Source organism: Leptodactylus fuscus, chromosome 3 (assembly GCF_031893055.1).
Source record: "Leptodactylus fuscus isolate aLepFus1 chromosome 3, aLepFus1.hap2, whole genome shotgun sequence".
Lineage (NCBI taxonomy): Eukaryota > Metazoa > Chordata > Amphibia > Anura > Leptodactylidae > Leptodactylus > Leptodactylus fuscus.
In genome coordinates this window covers 206,402,468-206,420,780 of record NC_134267.1, presented here as the reverse complement: position 1 = coordinate 206,420,780, position 18,313 = coordinate 206,402,468, and the positions used below count along the sequence as shown (strand labels likewise).

Below are 18,313 nucleotides of genomic sequence, written 5' to 3'. Positions count from 1 at the left end.
CCAAGTCTCCGTTGCCAGTTATATTATTGAACCACCTTGCGCCATATTTCAGCATTGCTACAAAGTTCTTGTAGCTCCAAACAATAGGGGCCATACACAGGGGGCCCGAGAACCACCAGACACTAATGTACAGTATAAATATCTCACGTTATGTTTGGAACTGAGACTACATCAAAGCCAAAGCTTCTCATTGGGTAATCTATACAGAAGATAGGAGTTTTCCTCTTCCGACCAGACTGTAAGGCTATATATTTTGAGTGTCATTGTTATTGGCAGAGGAGTTTGTTTTATCTAATGCTTATGATGAAGAAAAGTCTTATACTCAGACAAATATACTGTCTTGCAGCTTTCTTCATTATGTCCTCAAGCTTCCATACTTTATTCCCTTTCATATAATATTCTTTTCATTGGCAAAGCATACCAGAAAAAATGTTCTTCCTCATACAAAAGGGAAAAAAAAATCTCTTTCAGAATCTGAGAGCTTCGCTTACAAAATTTACAAGCACGGCATCCTGCTGAGCCTTTGTTTAAAAGGAAAATAATTCTAATATTTTATTTTAAATAGGAAGCCTTAAAACCTAATGCCGTCCTACAATGAGTCCTTTAATCTGGTACCAGATCGCCTCGCACAAGATTAATAATTCAGCAAACTCAATGCGGAGAACTGAGTCAGTAGTGACAGTGGTAGATTTCTTTATGGCTACACCCTTAGTCGTATTCAGCGCTGTATTAAACAGAATCTATCAGAAAAAGGTTATCCAAGAGCATTGTATGAAGGGGTGGAAAAGGAGCCTCTTAGAAGGGCATCGACTAGAATGGGGCCACAGTCAACCAGTAGCAAGATCATTAAAACATATGATTATTTGGTTTCATAATGCACAGAAAAAAATTCACAAAGTGATGTCACAATAGTGGGATAATGCACACAGTGATGTCACAATAGTAGAATAACGCACACAGTGATGTCATAATAGTGGAGCAATTTACACAAAGATGCCACACTTCAGGGATAATGCACGCAGTTATTGCAGAGTATAAGGATACTGCACACAGTGATGTCACAGTAAGAGGATAATACACACAGTGATGTCACAGTAAGAGGATAATACAAACAGTGATGTCACAGTAAGAGGATAATACACGCAGTGATGTCACAGTAAGAGGATAATACACGCAGTGATGTCACAGTAAGAGGATAATACACACAACGATGTCACAGTAAGAGGATAATAGACACAGTGATGTCACAGTAAGAGGATAATACACATAGTGATGTCACAGTACAGGGATAATACACACAGTGATGTCACAGTACAGAGATAATACACACAGTGATGTCACAGTACAGGGATAATACACACAGTGATGTCACAGTACAGGGATAATACACAGTGATGTCACAGTACAGGGATAATGCACATAGTGATGTCACAGTACAGAGATAATACACACAGTGATGTCAGAGTACAGAGATAATACACACAGTGATGTCACAGTACAGGGATAATACACACAGTGATGTCACAGTACAGGGACAATACACAGTGATGTCACAGTACAGGGATAATGCACATAGTGATGTCGCAGTACAGAGATAATACACACAGTGATGTCACAGTACAGAGATAATACACACAGTGATGTCACAGTACAGAGATAATACACACAGTGATGTCACAGTACAGAGATAATACACACAGTGATGTCACAGTACAGAGATAATACACACAGTGATGTCACAGTACAGAGATAATACACACAGTGATGTCACAGTACAGAGATAATACAAACAGTGATGTCACAGTACAGGGATAATACACACAGTGATGTCACAGTACAGGGATAATGCACACAGTGATGTCACAGTACAGAGATAATACACACAGTGATGTCACAGTACAGGGATAATACACACAGTGATGTCACAGTACAGGGATAATTCACACAGTGATGTTACAGTATGAGGATAAAACACAGTGGTGTCACATACCTCCCAACCGTCCCGATTTCCGCGGGACAGTCACGATTTGGGTGACATGTCCCGCGGTCCCGGTTGGAGGGAGGTATGTCCTGATTTCAACTCAGATCTGCGTCCAGAGGTCGCAGATCTGAGTTGAACACATATGCGGCTGAAGCAAGTAGCTGACACAGGTCAGCTCCTCGCTTCGCCGCTGCCCGCCTCTCTCCCTGCCACATGCGGCTGAAGCTGCTCGCGTGCTCGCTTCGCCGCTGCGTCTCTCTCTCGCTGACACATGCAGCTGAAGCGAGGAGCTGACCTGTGTTAGCTCCTCGCTTCGCCATTGCCGCCAGCTCCTGGCTTGTAGACGCGATGTACAAGCCAGGAGCCGGCGGCAGCGGCGAAGCGAGGAGCTGACACAAGTCAGCTCCTCGCTTCAGCCGCATGTGTCAGCGAGAGAGACGCAGCGGCGAAGCGAGCACGCGAGCAGCTTCAGCCGCATGTGTCAGGGAGAGAGGCAGGCAGCGGCGAAGCGAGGAGCTGACCTGTATCAGCTCCTTCCTTCAGCCGCATGTGTCAGCGAGAGAGGCGCGCAGAGAGCGGCGAGGGAGCGGAGGAGAAGGTAAGTTTAATGTGGAGGTGGAACGTGAATCTGGGGGCAGATGAAGGAGAGGACGGCATGACACTGGGGGCAGAGATGGAGAGGACGGCATGACACTGGGGGCAGAGATGTGGGGACATGAATCTGGGGGCAGAGATGGAGAGGACATGAATCTGGGGGCAGAGATGGAGGGACATGAATCTGGGGGCAGAGATGGGGGACATGAATCTGGGGGCAGAGATGGAGGGACAGGAATCTGGGGGCAGAGATGTGGGACATGAATCTGGGGGCAGAGATGTGGGGACATGTATCTGGGGGCAGATATGGAGGGACATGAATCTGGGGGCAGAGATGGAGTGGACATGAAACTGGGGGCAGAGATGTGGGGACATGAATCTGGGGGCAGAGATGGAGGGACATGAATCTGGGGGCAGAGATGGAGTGGACATGAAACTGGGGGCAGAGATGTGGGGACATGAATCTGGGGGCAGAGATGGGGGACATGAATCTGGGGGCAGAGATGGCGAGGACATGAATCTGGGGGCAGAGATGGAGGGACATGAATCTGGGGGCAGAGATGTGGGGACATGAATCTGGGGGCAGAGATGGAGGGACATGAATCTGGGGGCAGAGATGGAGTGGACATGAAACTGGGGGCAGAGATGTGGGGACATGAATCTAGGGGCAGAGATGGGGGGACATGAATCTGGGGGCAGAGATGGGGGACATGAATCTGGGGGCAGAGATGGAGAGGACATGAAACTGGGGGCAGAGATGTGGGGACATGAATCTGGGGGCAGAGATGGGGGACATGAATCGGGGGGCAGAGATGGAGGGACATGAATCTGGGGCAGATATGGAGGGACAGGAATCTGGGGGCAGAGATGTGGGGACATGAATCTGGGGGCAGAGATGGGGGACATGAATCTGGGGGCAGAGATGTGGGGACATGAATCTGGGGGCAGAGATGGGGGACATGAATCTGGGGGCAGAGATGGAGAGGACATGAAACTGGGGGCAGAGATGTGGGGACATGAATCTGGGGGCAGAGATGGAGGGACATGAATCTGGGGGCAGAGATGGAGTGGACATGAAACTGGGGGCAGAGATGTGGGGACATGAATCTGGGGGCAGAGATGGGGGACATGAATCTGGGGGCAGAGATGGCGAGGACATGAATCTGGGGGCAGAGATGGAGGGACATGAATCTGGGGGCAGAGATGTGGGGACATGAATCTGGGGGCAGAGATGGAGGGACATGAATCTGGGGGCAGAGATGGAGTGGACATGAAACTGGGGGCAGAGATGTGGGGACATGAATCTAGGGGCAGAGATGGGGGACATGAATCTGGGGGCAGAGATGGGGGACATGAATCTGGGGGCAGAGATGGAGAGGACATGAAACTGGGGGCAGAGATGTGGGGACATGAATCTGGGGGCAGAGATGGGGGACATGAATCGGGGGGCAGAGATGGAGGGACATGAATCTGGGGCAGAGATGGAGGGACAGGAATCTGGGGGCAGAGATGTGGGGACATGAATCTGGGGGCAGAGATGGGGGACATGAATCTGGGGGCAGAGATGTGGGGACATGAATCTGGGGGCAGAGATGGGGGACATGAATCTGGGGGCAGAGATGGAGAGGACATGAATCTGGGGGCAGAGATGGAGAGGACATGAATCTGGGGGCAGAGATGGAGGGACATGAATCTGGGGGCAGAGATGGGGGACATGAATCTGGGGGCAGAGATGGAGAGGACATGAATCTGGGGGCAGAGATGGAGAGGACATGAATCTGGGGGCAGAGATGGAGGGACATGAATCTGGGGGCAGAGATGGAAGAGGGACATGAAACTGGGGGCAGATGAAGGGTGTATATGAAACTGGGGGAGAGATAGAGGGGGGACATATAATTTACGGGTGACTGTAGGAGGATTATACTGTGTGCGGGCACATGAAAAATTAACGAGTGGGCGGAGTCAACACAAAAGTGGGCGGGGCTAAATTTGCCGCGGCGCGTTACGCGCGCCACACATTTTGTCCCTCTTTCAGTTCTTCAAAAGTTGGGAGGTATGGTGTCACAGTAAGATGATAATACACACAGTGATGTCACAGTAAGAGGATAAAACACAGTGATGTCACAATACAGGGATAATACACACAGTGATGTCACAGTACAGAGATAATACACACAGTGATGTCACAGAAAGAAGATAAAAGACAGTGATGTCACAGTAAGAGGATATTACACAAAAAATGGCCGTGGCTAAAGGGGTTAACCAACCTAGGTTAAATGTTTCCACATCACATCACATGAGACCTTATACTATTAATTCTACCTAAGCAGGTATCTTGAATCCCTAAACTAGCTCACCAATTTTCTTTGAGGCCCAGACCCAAAACTTTCTTTGAACCCTTCAGTATAAATGGAGGTGTCCAAATCTGAACAACTCGTCCTTGAATGCAATAGGCAGAGCTGAAGTAAAACCCTCAGTACCAAATACGTAAAAATCTTTATCATTGCATAAAAAAGCTAGACTATGGCAGTAAGTAACATAGATTTCCGTGTCGCAGCTTTGCGGCGCTCCAGGTACACTAGAGGTAATCAGAAAGTAACATTTCTCTTTTTATCTGTGGGAGTCGTGTTAATGAAATGTATCACCTGCTGATTCTACATCGCTTTTATGCAAGGAAAGTAATTTTATCAAAACATACATTAAGAATTTCACATTTAATGCAAAAACAGCATTATTGTAACATAAATAATGTACCGGACATGATCAAAATGAGGATTATTTTATGTGGAAAAAAGGTTGGGTAAGGGGTGACCTGTAAACTTTGACAGAGATTGCCCCATGATCAATTTATACTCAGAACTGTATCTATAACATGAGAACACCTTCCTCATCTAGAGATAAGAAGGTTTCTTCGCCAACACAGAAGGGGGTTCTTTACTGTAAGAGCTGTGAGACTATGACACTCCTTGACAGATGAAATCAGATTGCAAATAGGCTAAAAAATAGAAGTGATTGTTACTAGAGATGAGCGAACAGTGAAATGTTCAAAGTTCGATTCGAGTAGCTGCTCGGTACTCGACTGTTCGATCGAACATCGAACCCCATTATAGTCTATGGGGAATAAATACTCGTTTAGGAGGAAACTACTATTCGACTCAGGAGGGTCACCAAGTCCACGATGACACTCCAGGAAATGATGCCAACACCCTGGAATGCAACTGGGACAGAGGGGGAAGCATGCCTGGGGGCATCTAACATGCCCAAGTCACTGTATTATGTCAGGATCCCTGTCAGCTTGCGATATGCGGGAGCTGACTTTTTCCCATAGGAATGCATTGACCAGCGTTGATTGGCCGAATGCCATACAGAGTACAGCATTCGACCAATCAACACTGGTTCTGTCGGAGGCTTGTCTGTGAGGAGGCGGAGTCTAAAATCAGACCAGAATGGAGACTGCTGTGCACCGATCTTAGACTCCGCCTCCTCCAGCAGAACCAGCGTTGATTGGCCAAATTCTGTTTTCTGTATGGCATTCGGCCAATCAACGCTGGTCAATGCATTCCTATGCCGAAATGTAGCAGTTCTGGCTGTGCACTCAGCTCGACTACACTGGAGATGCAGTCGAGCTGAGCGCACGGCCAGCACTGCTACACCGGAGATGTGAACCCTGCTGCACACTCAGCTCTGCTGCATCAGAAATGCGCTGAACGCTGCTGCACACTCAGCTTTGCCACATCAGAGATGTAACAGAGCTGAGTGTGCGCTGAACCCTGCTGCACACTCAGTTCTGCTGCATCAGAGATGCACTGAACCCTGCTGCACACTCAGATGTGCTGCATCAGAGATGCGCTGGACCCTTCTGCACACTCAGCTCTGCTGCATCAGAGATGTAGCAGAGCTGAGTGTGCGCTGATCCCTGCTGCACACTCAGCTTTGCTGCATCTCAGCAGGGCTGAGTGTGCAGCAGGGTTCAGCGCACACTCAGCTCTGCTTCATCTCCGGTGTAGAAGTGCTGAGCGCACAGCCAGCACTGCTACATCTCGGCATAGGAATGCATTGACCAGTGTTGATTGGACGAATGCCATACAGAGTACAGCATTCGGACAATCAACGCTGGTTCTGCCGGAAGAGGCGGAGTCTAAGATTGGTCCACAGCAGTCTCCATTCTGGTCCGATCTTAGACTCCGCCTCCTCACAGACGAGTCTCCGGCAGAACCAGCATTGATTGGCCGAATGTTGTACTCTGTATGGCATCCGGCCAATCAACGCTGGTCAATGCATTCCTATTGGAAAAAGTCAGCTCGCGCATATCGCAAGCTGACAGGGATCCTGACTAGATAGAGCCCCAAAGAGCTGTGTGAGTAACATTCCCACCTAAATAAAGGTAATCCCTAGCTAACCCTGCCTGTAGATCTGTCCTGTCTCAGTCACATAGTTCACATTCTCATATGAACCGGATATTAAATCCACTATTCGTATAAATTGGAGGTCACCTGAATTAGCCAGCCAATTACTTTTTCCGACTTTTTTTCGATGCCTCCGTTGTTGTAGTTCCTGTCCCACCTCCCCTGCGCAGTTATTGGTGCAAAAAAAGCACCAGGGAAGGTGGGAGGGGAATCGAATTTTTAGAGAGTTTGCCACCTGGTGTTGACTTGAACAGCCTGATATCTGATCGACCATGTACTTGATTGCTGTTCGCTCATCTCTAATTGTTACATTGGGCAATATAGGAAAAAGTAGGTGAATCCGGCAGATCGTAGAAAACAATTGCTGAACTGATCAACAACTATGGTCACTATGTACTGCATGTCACTCTGCTACATCTAAAACCGGTGTTCCTAGCACATAGTCTTCCAAGGGTTAGTGATAAATAGGTGAGAATAAAGAAATGGACCATTACTGGGTCTGCTCCAGATGGAAGACTTCATCCCATCAAATAATCCCTTTATTGTATTATTACAGATCTCACATGTAACGCGTTTCTGCATGATCACACCTTCCTCAGTCAATGAGATCCTCTCTGATGAGGTTATCACATGTCACATATAGAATCTGTAATACTCCAATAAACTATTATTTTATTACAACTATCCGATGAATTAAAGTCTTCCATTTGGAGCCCTCTCACTAATGGTCCTCTTCTCTTTTCTCTTCTTGATAGGAAGTCGTCATAGTGAGCTCAATAAGAGCTTGGAGAGGCCTTGGAAGCTTCTCTGAAGTCTAACAATATTACCCATTATAGATACTCCATTGCTGACAATGGCTTGTTGAATTATCTTTATGGATCTATATTTCTATACATATTGAAGCTATTTATCTTTCATTTTTAAGAACTTCCCTGGGGACTGCCTTAAGGGGTTCCGCACTTCCCGTATTGTCTGACATGAATGCAGAGACAGATATATGTTATAGAATATTATAGTCTGAAAGAAGTCATGGAGTACAGCCTTCTTTGATATACGTAATAAGTCATTTTCTATTGTTCTAGTTTCTCACACAGCGGCAATCATGTTAATGGCCGCATAGTAAAACTGTATTATTGACGACAAAACTGTGGCGTGACCATTTAACAATCTACGTGAAAACCTTGGCCACAGCATGTGGGAATGGTTCTAGCAGTATGAGGCTGCGCCTGCACCGCAATGTGGAAATCCACCCTTATATTTAATCAAGTCATCAACTTGTGGTTGTCTCTCAGGTTTTAGCAGCGTGGCTCACAGCATTGTATGTATTACAATGGCATAACTAGGAATGGTGGGACCCTGTGGCGAAATTTTGACCCCAGAGTATAATAATCAGAGACCCAGGGAAGATAACATAAAAACCAATGTTACTTACCTGTCCTCTCCGTACCTCTTACTTACCTCTCCTGGGCTCCCCCACTCCTCGATGATGTTGGCCATCTTCAATGATGGACTAGACGTTACTTGAGCCGGGGCTTGCGTCACGATGCATAAGGACGCAAGCCCCGGGTCCACGTGATGTCTGGGATGTCACACAAGTAGGCCCAAAGGAGAGGTAAGTAACAGTGTTTTTTATGTTTTCATTCACCTCCCTTGGGCCTCCGATCATTACACTCAGGGGTCTGAAAAGACCCTCCACCCGAGTATAATGATAGTGTTTGTGGGGTTCACACTGCATTATCTACACTCATTTCTAAAGTTTGTACCGTAAATAAGTGATATGTAAACAACACTGTCTCAGTATTGGTGACCTGCGAGGGTCCTAGGTGTCAGACCCTCACAGATCTAATATTGATAGCCTATCCTACGATAGCCTATCAATGTTAGAAACCAGATAACCCCTTTAATAAATATTCTTAGGGTTGTTCACACAGTTTTTGGAAAATACTGGATTTTTTTGTGCCAGTTTTTGAGACAATATTACAGCTAAAGCCTAAATTATAAAGGACGGACATAATTCTCCTTCCTGACGGATCCACCACTGGCTTAGGCTCAAACACCTGCAACAAAAGCTGCAGTGGATTTTTCCAACTAACACTATTTATGAAGTTTTTATGAAACTGGAGCAGGTGCACTGAAGGCCCGAGATGTAGTGAAGTAGAGATGCGGCAAAAGTCATAGACTCCAGTCAGAGAAATAGTATCAGAAGAACTCTAGCTGGAAATTGCCTCAAAGGGTAAGTAAGACAGGAGCTATGTCACTTAAAGGGGCACTTTCACCATCTCCACCAACTACAACTCCTTGCATCCTTCAATAGCTGCAGCTCCAATGATCCTGGCACATTTGCAACTTTTTGCCTAGTCCCTAACATGTCCAAGCAACCATTTCTGTTAATTTCAACATAATTATGCTCTCTGACACCAGATGGGTTGTACCAGACTACCTGCTCCAGCCCAGGACCACCCACCTGACCTTAGAGAGCATAACAATGCTGACATTAAAATTCATTGATCGCTCAGGAATGTTGGGGGAGGGGTGAAGAAAAAATCCAGTTGCACCAGAATCCATGAAGGGACGCACACCTATTGAAGCTCACAATGAGTTGGCTATAGAGCTGGTGTAGGTGGTAAAAGGTCCTCTTGAAAAATGATTTCCAGTAGCAGACAACCTATTTGACTAAATGTGGCAAAGATATCTATTTTTTTTTTATGTAGATTGTGAGCCCCATACAGGGATCACAATGTACTTTTTTTTTTAGTTTTTCCTATCAGTATGTCTTTGTAAAATGGGAGGAAATCCATGCAAACATGGGGAGAACTTACAAAGTCCTTGAAGATGTTGTTCCAGGCAGGATTTAAACCCAGGACTCCAGCATTCTAAGACTGCAGTGCTAACCACTGAGCCACCACGTTGCCCCCATGTGGCAAATATCATAATCCTACCCACTGCAACATCATCAGGATTCCAGTAACAATGGCTGCTTTGTATTTCTGGTCCTGTTCTTATGGGCAAAGTGGGCAGAGAAATGTCGTGTCTGCAAGGGAATTATCATCACCTGACATGTCAGTGCCCTTTTTTTTAGGAAAATTCTGTGGCATGCTCAAGCTGCCCTGTGTATGTAGCCACCCAGTGGTTGTGATGGGAGTTGCAGCAGGAGCATAATTAAAGGGGCTATCCAGATCTAACCTTGATGGATAGGCCATCAAGATTGGATCTGCAGGCACCCTATACCTGGGACCCCCATAGATCACCGATACCCAGGCAGTGCGGCTCTTGGTATTGTTTACATACCATAAGCCACATTGCACACTCCCCTTCAAACTGTAGGTATTCCCCACTGAAATCTATACAGTTTATACAGAACCCAGATAGCCCCTTTAAAGGTCCTGGTGCTAAAGCTCAGCTTGGGCTCCCCTGTGCAACTTCTCTTCACAACTGTCTGCTACGTCCCATCTGAATATTATAGCAGCATTTCCATTTACTTCCCTGTCTGGGCCAAGACCATAGTCTGTGCACACGAGCTTCTCATTCCCATTCCATGTTGGTGTCCCCTACATAATAATCTCTTCCCCTTTTGTGTCACAGTCTCCCCCAAAAAATCCTTTACTATATACTGCTGCCTAACTACCATTTTGCCACTAAAGGGTTATTTTCCTCCTTTCTGAGATAGAAAGCCTATATACGAGTCTCGTATCATAAATCTTCATGTGTCTCACTCCAGGGCGCCAGAGGGCAGGGGTAATACATTTACAATGCACAGTCTGGTGGTGTTCAATTGAAATGGAGAGGATCCAAAAAGTTTAATCATATTTAGTATAGGGAGACTAACCTGTGGGGCTCCCTGACTTCTAGGCCTAGTAACTGCTGTGACTACTATGACCCATACAGTTACATCACTGAATTGCAGCCTGAGGGCGGGTTTACACCTGCACCCGGTATCCAATTTGCGCAATCGGGCAGGTTTCCGTCTTCTGCCTCGAGAAACTGGACAGGAGACGGAAACCTGGCGGTCAGTTTTCAAACTAAGTCATTTGAATGGGCTTGTAAAATGACCGCTTGTGAGTGTCTTCTGCCTGAAACCATTTTTTTTTTTAACAGACAAAGTCCTGCATGTCCGACTTTGTGCTCGGCTAAAAAAAACGTTTTGCCGTGGACAGGCAGAAGACACACATGGGCTGTCACTTTGCAAACCCTTTCAAGTGAAGGGGTTTGAAAACTGATTGCCAGGTTTCCGTCTCCTGTCCAGTTTCTCGGGGCAGAAGACGAAAACCCACCGGATTGAGTAAAGCGGAGACCAGGCGCAGATGTGAACCCGCCCTGACAAGCATTTTCCTAGCATGTTCTGATAATGTATAGAATTTGTATTGGAAGAAATTAGAGATGAGCGAACACTAAAATGTTCGAGGTTCGAAATTCGATTCGAACAGCCGCTCACTGTTCGAGTGTTCGAATGGGTTTCGAACCCCATTATAGTCTATGGGGAACATAAACTCGTTAAGGGGGAAACCCAAATTCGTGTCTGGAGGGTCACCAAGTCCACTATGACACCCCAGGAAATGATACCAACACCCTGGAATGACACTGGGACAGCAGGGGAAGCATGTCTGGGGGCATAAAAGTCACTTTATTTCATGGAAATCCCTGTCAGTTTGCGATTTTCGCAAGCTAACTTTTCCCCATAGAAATGCATTGGCCAGTGCTGATTGGCCAGAGTACGGAACTCGACCAATCAGCGCTGGCTCTGCTGGAGGAGGCGGAGTCTAAGATAGCTCCACACCAGTCTCCATTCAGGTCCGACCTTAGACTCCGCCTCCTCCGGCAGAGCCAGCGCTGATTGGCCGAAGGCTGGCCAATGCATTCCTATGCGAATGCAGACTTAGCAGTGCTGAGTCAGTTTTGCTCAACTACACATCTGATGCACACTCGGCACTGCTACATCAGATGTAGCAATCTGATGTAGCAGAGCCGAGGGTGCACTAGAACCCCTGTGCAAACTCAGTTCACGCTAATAGAATGCATTGGCCAGCGCTGATTGGCCAATGCATTCTATTAGCCCGATGAAGTAGAGCTGAATGTGTGTGCTAAGCACACACATTCAGCACTGCTTCATCAAGCCAATACAATGCATTAGCCAGTGCTGATTGGCCAGAGTACGGAATTCGGCCAATCAGCGCTGGCCAATGCATTCTATTAGCCCGATGAAGTAGAGCTGAATGTGTGTGCTAAGCACACACATTCAGCACTGCTTCATCAAGCCAATACAATGCATTAGCCAGTGCTGATTGGCCAGAGTACGGAATTCGGCCAATCAGCGCTGGCTCTGCTGGAGGAGGCGGAGTCTAAGGTCGCTCCACACCAGTCTCCATTCAGGTCCGACCTTAGACTCCGCCTCCTCCGGCAGAGCCAGCGCTGATTGGCCGAAGGCTGGCCAATGCATTCCTATGCGAATGCAGACTTAGCAGTGCTGAGTCAGTTTTGCTCAACTACACATCTGATGCACACTCGGCACTGCTACATCAGATGTAGCAATCTGATGTAGCAGAGCCGAGGGTGCACTAGAACCCCTGTGCAAACTCAGTTCACGCTAATAGAATGCATTGGCCAGCGCTGATTGGCCAATGCATTCTATTAGCCCGATGAAGTAGAGCTGAATGTGTGTGCTAAGCACACACATTCAGCACTGCTTCATCAAGCCAATACAATGCATTAGCCAGTGCTGATTGGCCAGAGTACGGAATTCGGCCAATCAGCGCTGGCTCTGCTGGAGGAGGCGGAGTCTAAGGTCGCTCCACACCAGTCTCCATTCAGGTCCGACCTTAGACTCCGCCTCCTCCGGCAGAGCCAGCGCTGATTGGCCGAAGGCTGGCCAATGCATTCCTATGCGAATGCAGACTTAGCAGTGCTGAGTCAGTTTTGCTCAACTACACATCTGATGCACACTCGGCACTGCTACATCAGATGTAGCAATCTGATGTAGCAGAGCCGAGGGTGCACTAGAACCCCTGTGCAAACTCAGTTCACGCTAATAGAATGCATTGGCCAGCGCTGATTGGCCAATGCATTCTATTAGCCCGATGAAGTAGAGCTGAATGTGTGTGCTAAGCACACACATTCAGCACTGCTTCATCAAGCCAATACAATGCATTAGCCAGTGCTGATTGGCCAGAGTACGGAATTCGGCCAATCAGCGCTGGCTCTGCTGGAGGAGGCGGAGTCTAAGGTCGCTCCACACCAGTCTCCATTCAGGTCCGACCTTAGACTCCGCCTCCTCCGGCAGAGCCAGCGCTGATTGGCCGAAGGCTGGCCAATGCATTCCTATGCGAATGCAGACTTAGCAGTGCTGAGTCAGTTTTGCTCAACTACACATCTGATGCACACTCGGCACTGCTACATCAGATGTAGCAATCTGATGTAGCAGAGCCGAGGGTGCACTAGAACCCCTGTGCAAACTCAGTTCACGCTAATAGAATGCATTGGCCAGCGCTGATTGGCCAATGCATTCTATTAGCCCGATGAAGTAGAGCTGAATGTGTGTGCTAAGCACACACATTCAGCACTGCTTCATCAAGCCAATACAATGCATTAGCCAGTGCTGATTGGCCAGAGTACGGAATTCGGCCAATCAGCGCTGGCTCTGCTGGAGGAGGCGGAGTCTAAGGTCGCTCCACACCAGTCTCCATTCAGGTCCGACCTTAGACTCCGCCTCCTCCGGCAGAGCCAGCGCTGATTGGCCGAAGGCTGGCCAATGCATTCCTATGCGAATGCAGACTTAGCAGTGCTGAGTCAGTTTTGCTCAACTACACATCTGATGCACACTCGGCACTGCTACATCAGATGTAGCAATCTGATGTAGCAGAGCCGAGGGTGCACTAGAACCCCTGTGCAAACTCAGTTCACGCTAATAGAATGCATTGGCCAGCGCTGATTGGCCAATGCATTCTATTAGCCCGATGAAGTAGAGCTGAATGTGTGTGCTAAGCACACACATTCAGCACTGCTTCATCAAGCCAATACAATGCATTAGCCAGTGCTGATTGGCCAGAGTACGGAATTCGGCCAATCAGCGCTGGCCAATGCATTCTATTAGCCCGATGAAGTAGAGCTGAATGTGTGTGCTAAGCACACACATTCAGCTCTACTTCATCGGGCTAATAGAATGCATTGGCCAGCGCTGATTGGCCAGAGTACGGAACTCGACCAATCAGCGCTGGCTCTGCTGGAGGAGGCGGAGTCTAAGGTCGGACCTGAATGGAGACTGGTGTGGAGCGATCTTAGACTCCGCCTCCTCCAGCAGAGCCAGCGCTGATTGGCCGAATTCCGTACTCTGGCCAATCAGCACTGGCTAATGCATTGTATTGGCGTGATGAAGCAGTGCTGAATGTGTGTGCTTAGCACACACATTCAGCTCTACTTCATCGGGCTAATAGAATGCATTGGCCAGCGCTGATTGGCCGAATTCCGTACTCTGGCCAATCAGTGCTGGCCAATGCATTCTATTAGCTTGATGAAGCAGAGTGTGCACAAGGGTTCAAGCGCACCCTCGGCTCTGATGTAGGAGAGCCGAGGGTGCACTTGAACCCTTGTGCACCCTCAGCTCTGCTACATCAGAGCCGAGGGTGCGCTTGAACCCTTGTGCACACTCTGCTTCATCAAGCTAATAGAATGCATTGGCCAGCGCTGATTGGCCAATGTATTCTATTAGCCTGATGAAGTAGAGCTGAATGTGTGTGCTAAGCACACACATTCAGCTCTACTTCATCGGGCTAATAGAATGCATTGGCCAGCGCTGATTGGCCAGAGTACGGAACTCGACCAATCAGCGCTGGCTCTGCTGGAGGAGGCGGAGTCTAAGATCGCTCCACACCAGTCTCCATTCAGGTCCGACCTTAGACTCCGCCTCCTCCAGCAGAGCCAGCGCTTATTGGCCGAATTCCGTACTCTGGCCAATCAGCACTGGCTAATGCATTGTATTGGCTTGATGAAGCAGTGCTGAATGTGTGTGCTTAGCACACACATTCAGCTCTACTTCATCGGGCTAATAGAATGCATTGGCCAATCAGCGCTGGCCAATGCATTCTATTAGCGTGAACTGAGTTTGCACAGGGGTTCTAGTGCACCCTCGGCTCTGCTACATCAGATTGCTACATCTGATGTAGCAGTGCCGAGTGTGCATCAGATGTGTAGTTGAGCAAAACTGACTCAGCACTGCTAAGTCTCTGCATTCGCATAGGAATGCATTGGCCAGCCTTCGGCCAATCAGCGCTGGCTCTGCCGGAGGAGGCGGAGTCTAAGGTCGGACCTGAATGGAGACTGGTGTGGAGCGATCTTAGACTCCGCCTCCTCCAGCAGAGCCAGCGCTGATTGGTCGAGTTCCGTACTCTGGCCAATCAGCGCTGGCCAATGCATTCTATTAGCCCGATGAAGTAGAGCTGAATGTGTGTGCTTAGCACACACATTCAGCTCTACTTCATCAGGCTAATAGAATACATTGGCCAATCAGCGCTGGCCAATGCATTCTATTAGCTTGATGAAGCAGAGTGTGCACAAGGGTTCAAGCGCACCCTCGGCTCTGATGTAGCAGAGCTGAGGGTGCACAAGGGTTCAAGTGCACCCTCGGCTCTCCTACATCAGAGCCGAGGGTGCGCTTGAACCCTTGTGCAGCCTCGGCTCTGCTACATCAGAGCCGAGGGTGCGCTTGAACCCTTGTGCACACTCTGCTTCATCAAGCTAATAGAATGCATTGGCCAGCACTGATTGGCCAGAGTACGGAATTCGGCCAATCAGCGCTGGCCAATGCATCCCTATGGGAAAAAGTTTATCTCACAAAAATCACAATTACACACCCGATAGAGCCCCAAAAAGTTATTTTTAATAACATTCCCCCCTAAATAAAGGTTATCCCTAGCTATCCCTGCCTGTACAGCTATCCCTGTCTCATAGTCACAAAGTTCACATTCTCATATGACCCGGATTTGAAATCCACTATTCGTCTAAAATGGAGGTCACCTGATTTCGGCAGCCAATGACTTTTTCCAATTTTTTTCAATGCCCCCAGTGTCGTAGTTCCTGTCCCACCTCCCCTGCGCTGTTATTGGTGCAAAAAAGGCGCCAGGGAAGGTGGGAGGGGAATCGAATTTTGGCGCACTTTACCACGTGGTGTTCGATTCGATTCGAACATGGCGAACACCCTGATATCCGATCGAACATGTGTTCGATAGAACACTGTTCGCTCATCTCTAGAAGAAATGTGTAGAAAATCTGGTGAACCTTCATGTAATGGAATGATAAAGAATATCCCTTAAAATAGACATATAAGATGAAGTATACGCAAACCTGATGAAGGGCTCCAACAATCTTCCGAGTTTCTTGGTATGTTGTTTCAGAACTCCAGTGGGGGTTGAGTTTCTTCAACGCTTTGGCCATACGGTTATGTTCTCTCACCCACAATATATGTATTGCCGCTAGGGTTATGACCTCATTTGACCTGGATTCTCCAGCAAAGAAACATTCGATTCTGTCATCATTGGCTGCATTAGTATCTTGTATACAGGGTGATGGCGTGTCATCTACAAAAGGCATGTACTCTCGTCCGTGATCAGAATATAGAGCATTCACTTTTAGAAGACCTTCCTCACTGGAACGATTCCTCAGTTTATTTTCAACAGCTGCTGTGCTGCCATAGACTGCGGATGCATCAATAAATGATGTCAAACCATTTATTTGTTCTCTTGGGCTAGTAATAGAGGGAAATCCAAACAGTGCACTCTGATCTCCAGTGCCACAGGCTGCTATAGAGCGATAAAATGGTATACAGCCACTTTGGGATAAGGAGTCGTTTGTAGATATCTGCGAAAAAATAAAACAGGGGAACATGAAACGTGTGTTACGATGCAATTTACATACATGTATGTTTGACAGAAATGCCTTTAGTTAAATATTAATTAAGAATATTGACACAAATAAAAAAAATGTATATATATATATATATATATATATATATATATATATATATATACAGTCCTATGAAAAAGTTTGGGCACCCCTATTAATCTTAATCATTTTTAGTTCTAAATATTTTGGTATTTGCAACAGCCATTTCAGTTTGATATATCTAATAACTGATGGACACAGTAATATTTCAGGATTGAAATGAGGTTTATTGTACTAACAGAAAATGTGCAATATGCATTAAACCAAAATTTGACCGGTGCAAAAGTATGGGCACCTCAACAGAAAAGTGACATTAATATTTAGTAGATCCTCCTTTTGCAAAGATAACAGCCTCTAGTCGCTTCCTGTAGCTTTTAATCAGTTCCTGGATCCTGGATAAAGGTATTTTGGACAAACAATTCAAGTTCAGTTAAGTTAGATGGTCGCCGAGCATGGACAGCCCGCTTCAAATCATCCCACAGATGTTCAATGATATTCAGGTCTGGGGACTGGGATGGCCATTCCAGAACATTGTAATTGTTCCTCTGCATGAATGCCTGAGGATTTGGAGCGGTGTTTTGGATCATTGTCTTGCTGAAATATCCATCCCCGGCGTAACTTCAACTTCGTCACTGATTCTTGAACATTATTCTCAAGAATCTGCTGATACTGAGTGGAATCCATGCGACCCTCAACTTTAACAAGATTCCCAATGCCGGCATTGGCCACACAGCCCCAAAGCATGATGGAACCTCCACCAAATTTTACAGTGGGTAGCATGTGTTTTTCTTGGAATGCTGTTTCTTTTTGGACGCCATGCATAACGCCTTTTTTTTTATAACCAAACAACTCAATTTTTGTTTCCAAAATGAAGCTGCCTTGTCCAAATGTGCTTTTTCATACCTCAGGCAACTCTATTTGTGGCGTACGTGCAGAAACGGCTTCTTTCTCATCACTCTCCCATACAGCTTCTATTTGTGCAAAGTGCGCTGTATAGTTGACCGATGCACAGTGACACCATCTGCAGCAAGATGATGCTGCAGCTCTTTGGAGGTGGTCTGTGGATTGTCCTTGACTGTTTTCACCATTCTTCTTCTCTGCCTTTCTGATATTTTTCTTGGCCTGCCACTTCTGGGCTTAACAAGAACTGTCCCTGTGGTCTTCCATTTCCTTACTATGTTCCTCACAGTGGAAACTGACAGGTTAAATCTCTGAGACAACTTTTTGTATGCTTCCCCTGAACAACTATGTTGAATAATCTTTGTTTTCAGATCATTTGAGAGTTGTTTTGAGTAGCCCATGATGCCACTCTTCAGAGGAGATTCAAATAGGAGATCAACTTGCAATTGGCCACCTTAAATACCTTTTCTTATGATTGGATACATCTGGTTATGAAGGTCAAATG

At 47.0% G+C, this 18,313-nt stretch overlaps 1 protein-coding gene across 1 annotated transcript in view; it reads right to left on the bottom strand.

The window, feature by feature from the left end:
- Positions 1-18,313, bottom strand: part of TPO (thyroid peroxidase) — a 127,596-nt gene that overhangs the window by 60,810 nt on the left and 48,473 nt on the right. Inside the window, exon 6 of the mRNA XM_075269599.1 lies at positions 16,312-16,824. Within this exon, the coding sequence (XP_075125700.1) occupies positions 16,312-16,824 (513 nt within the window). The remainder of the gene's footprint in view (positions 1-16,311; positions 16,825-18,313) is intronic.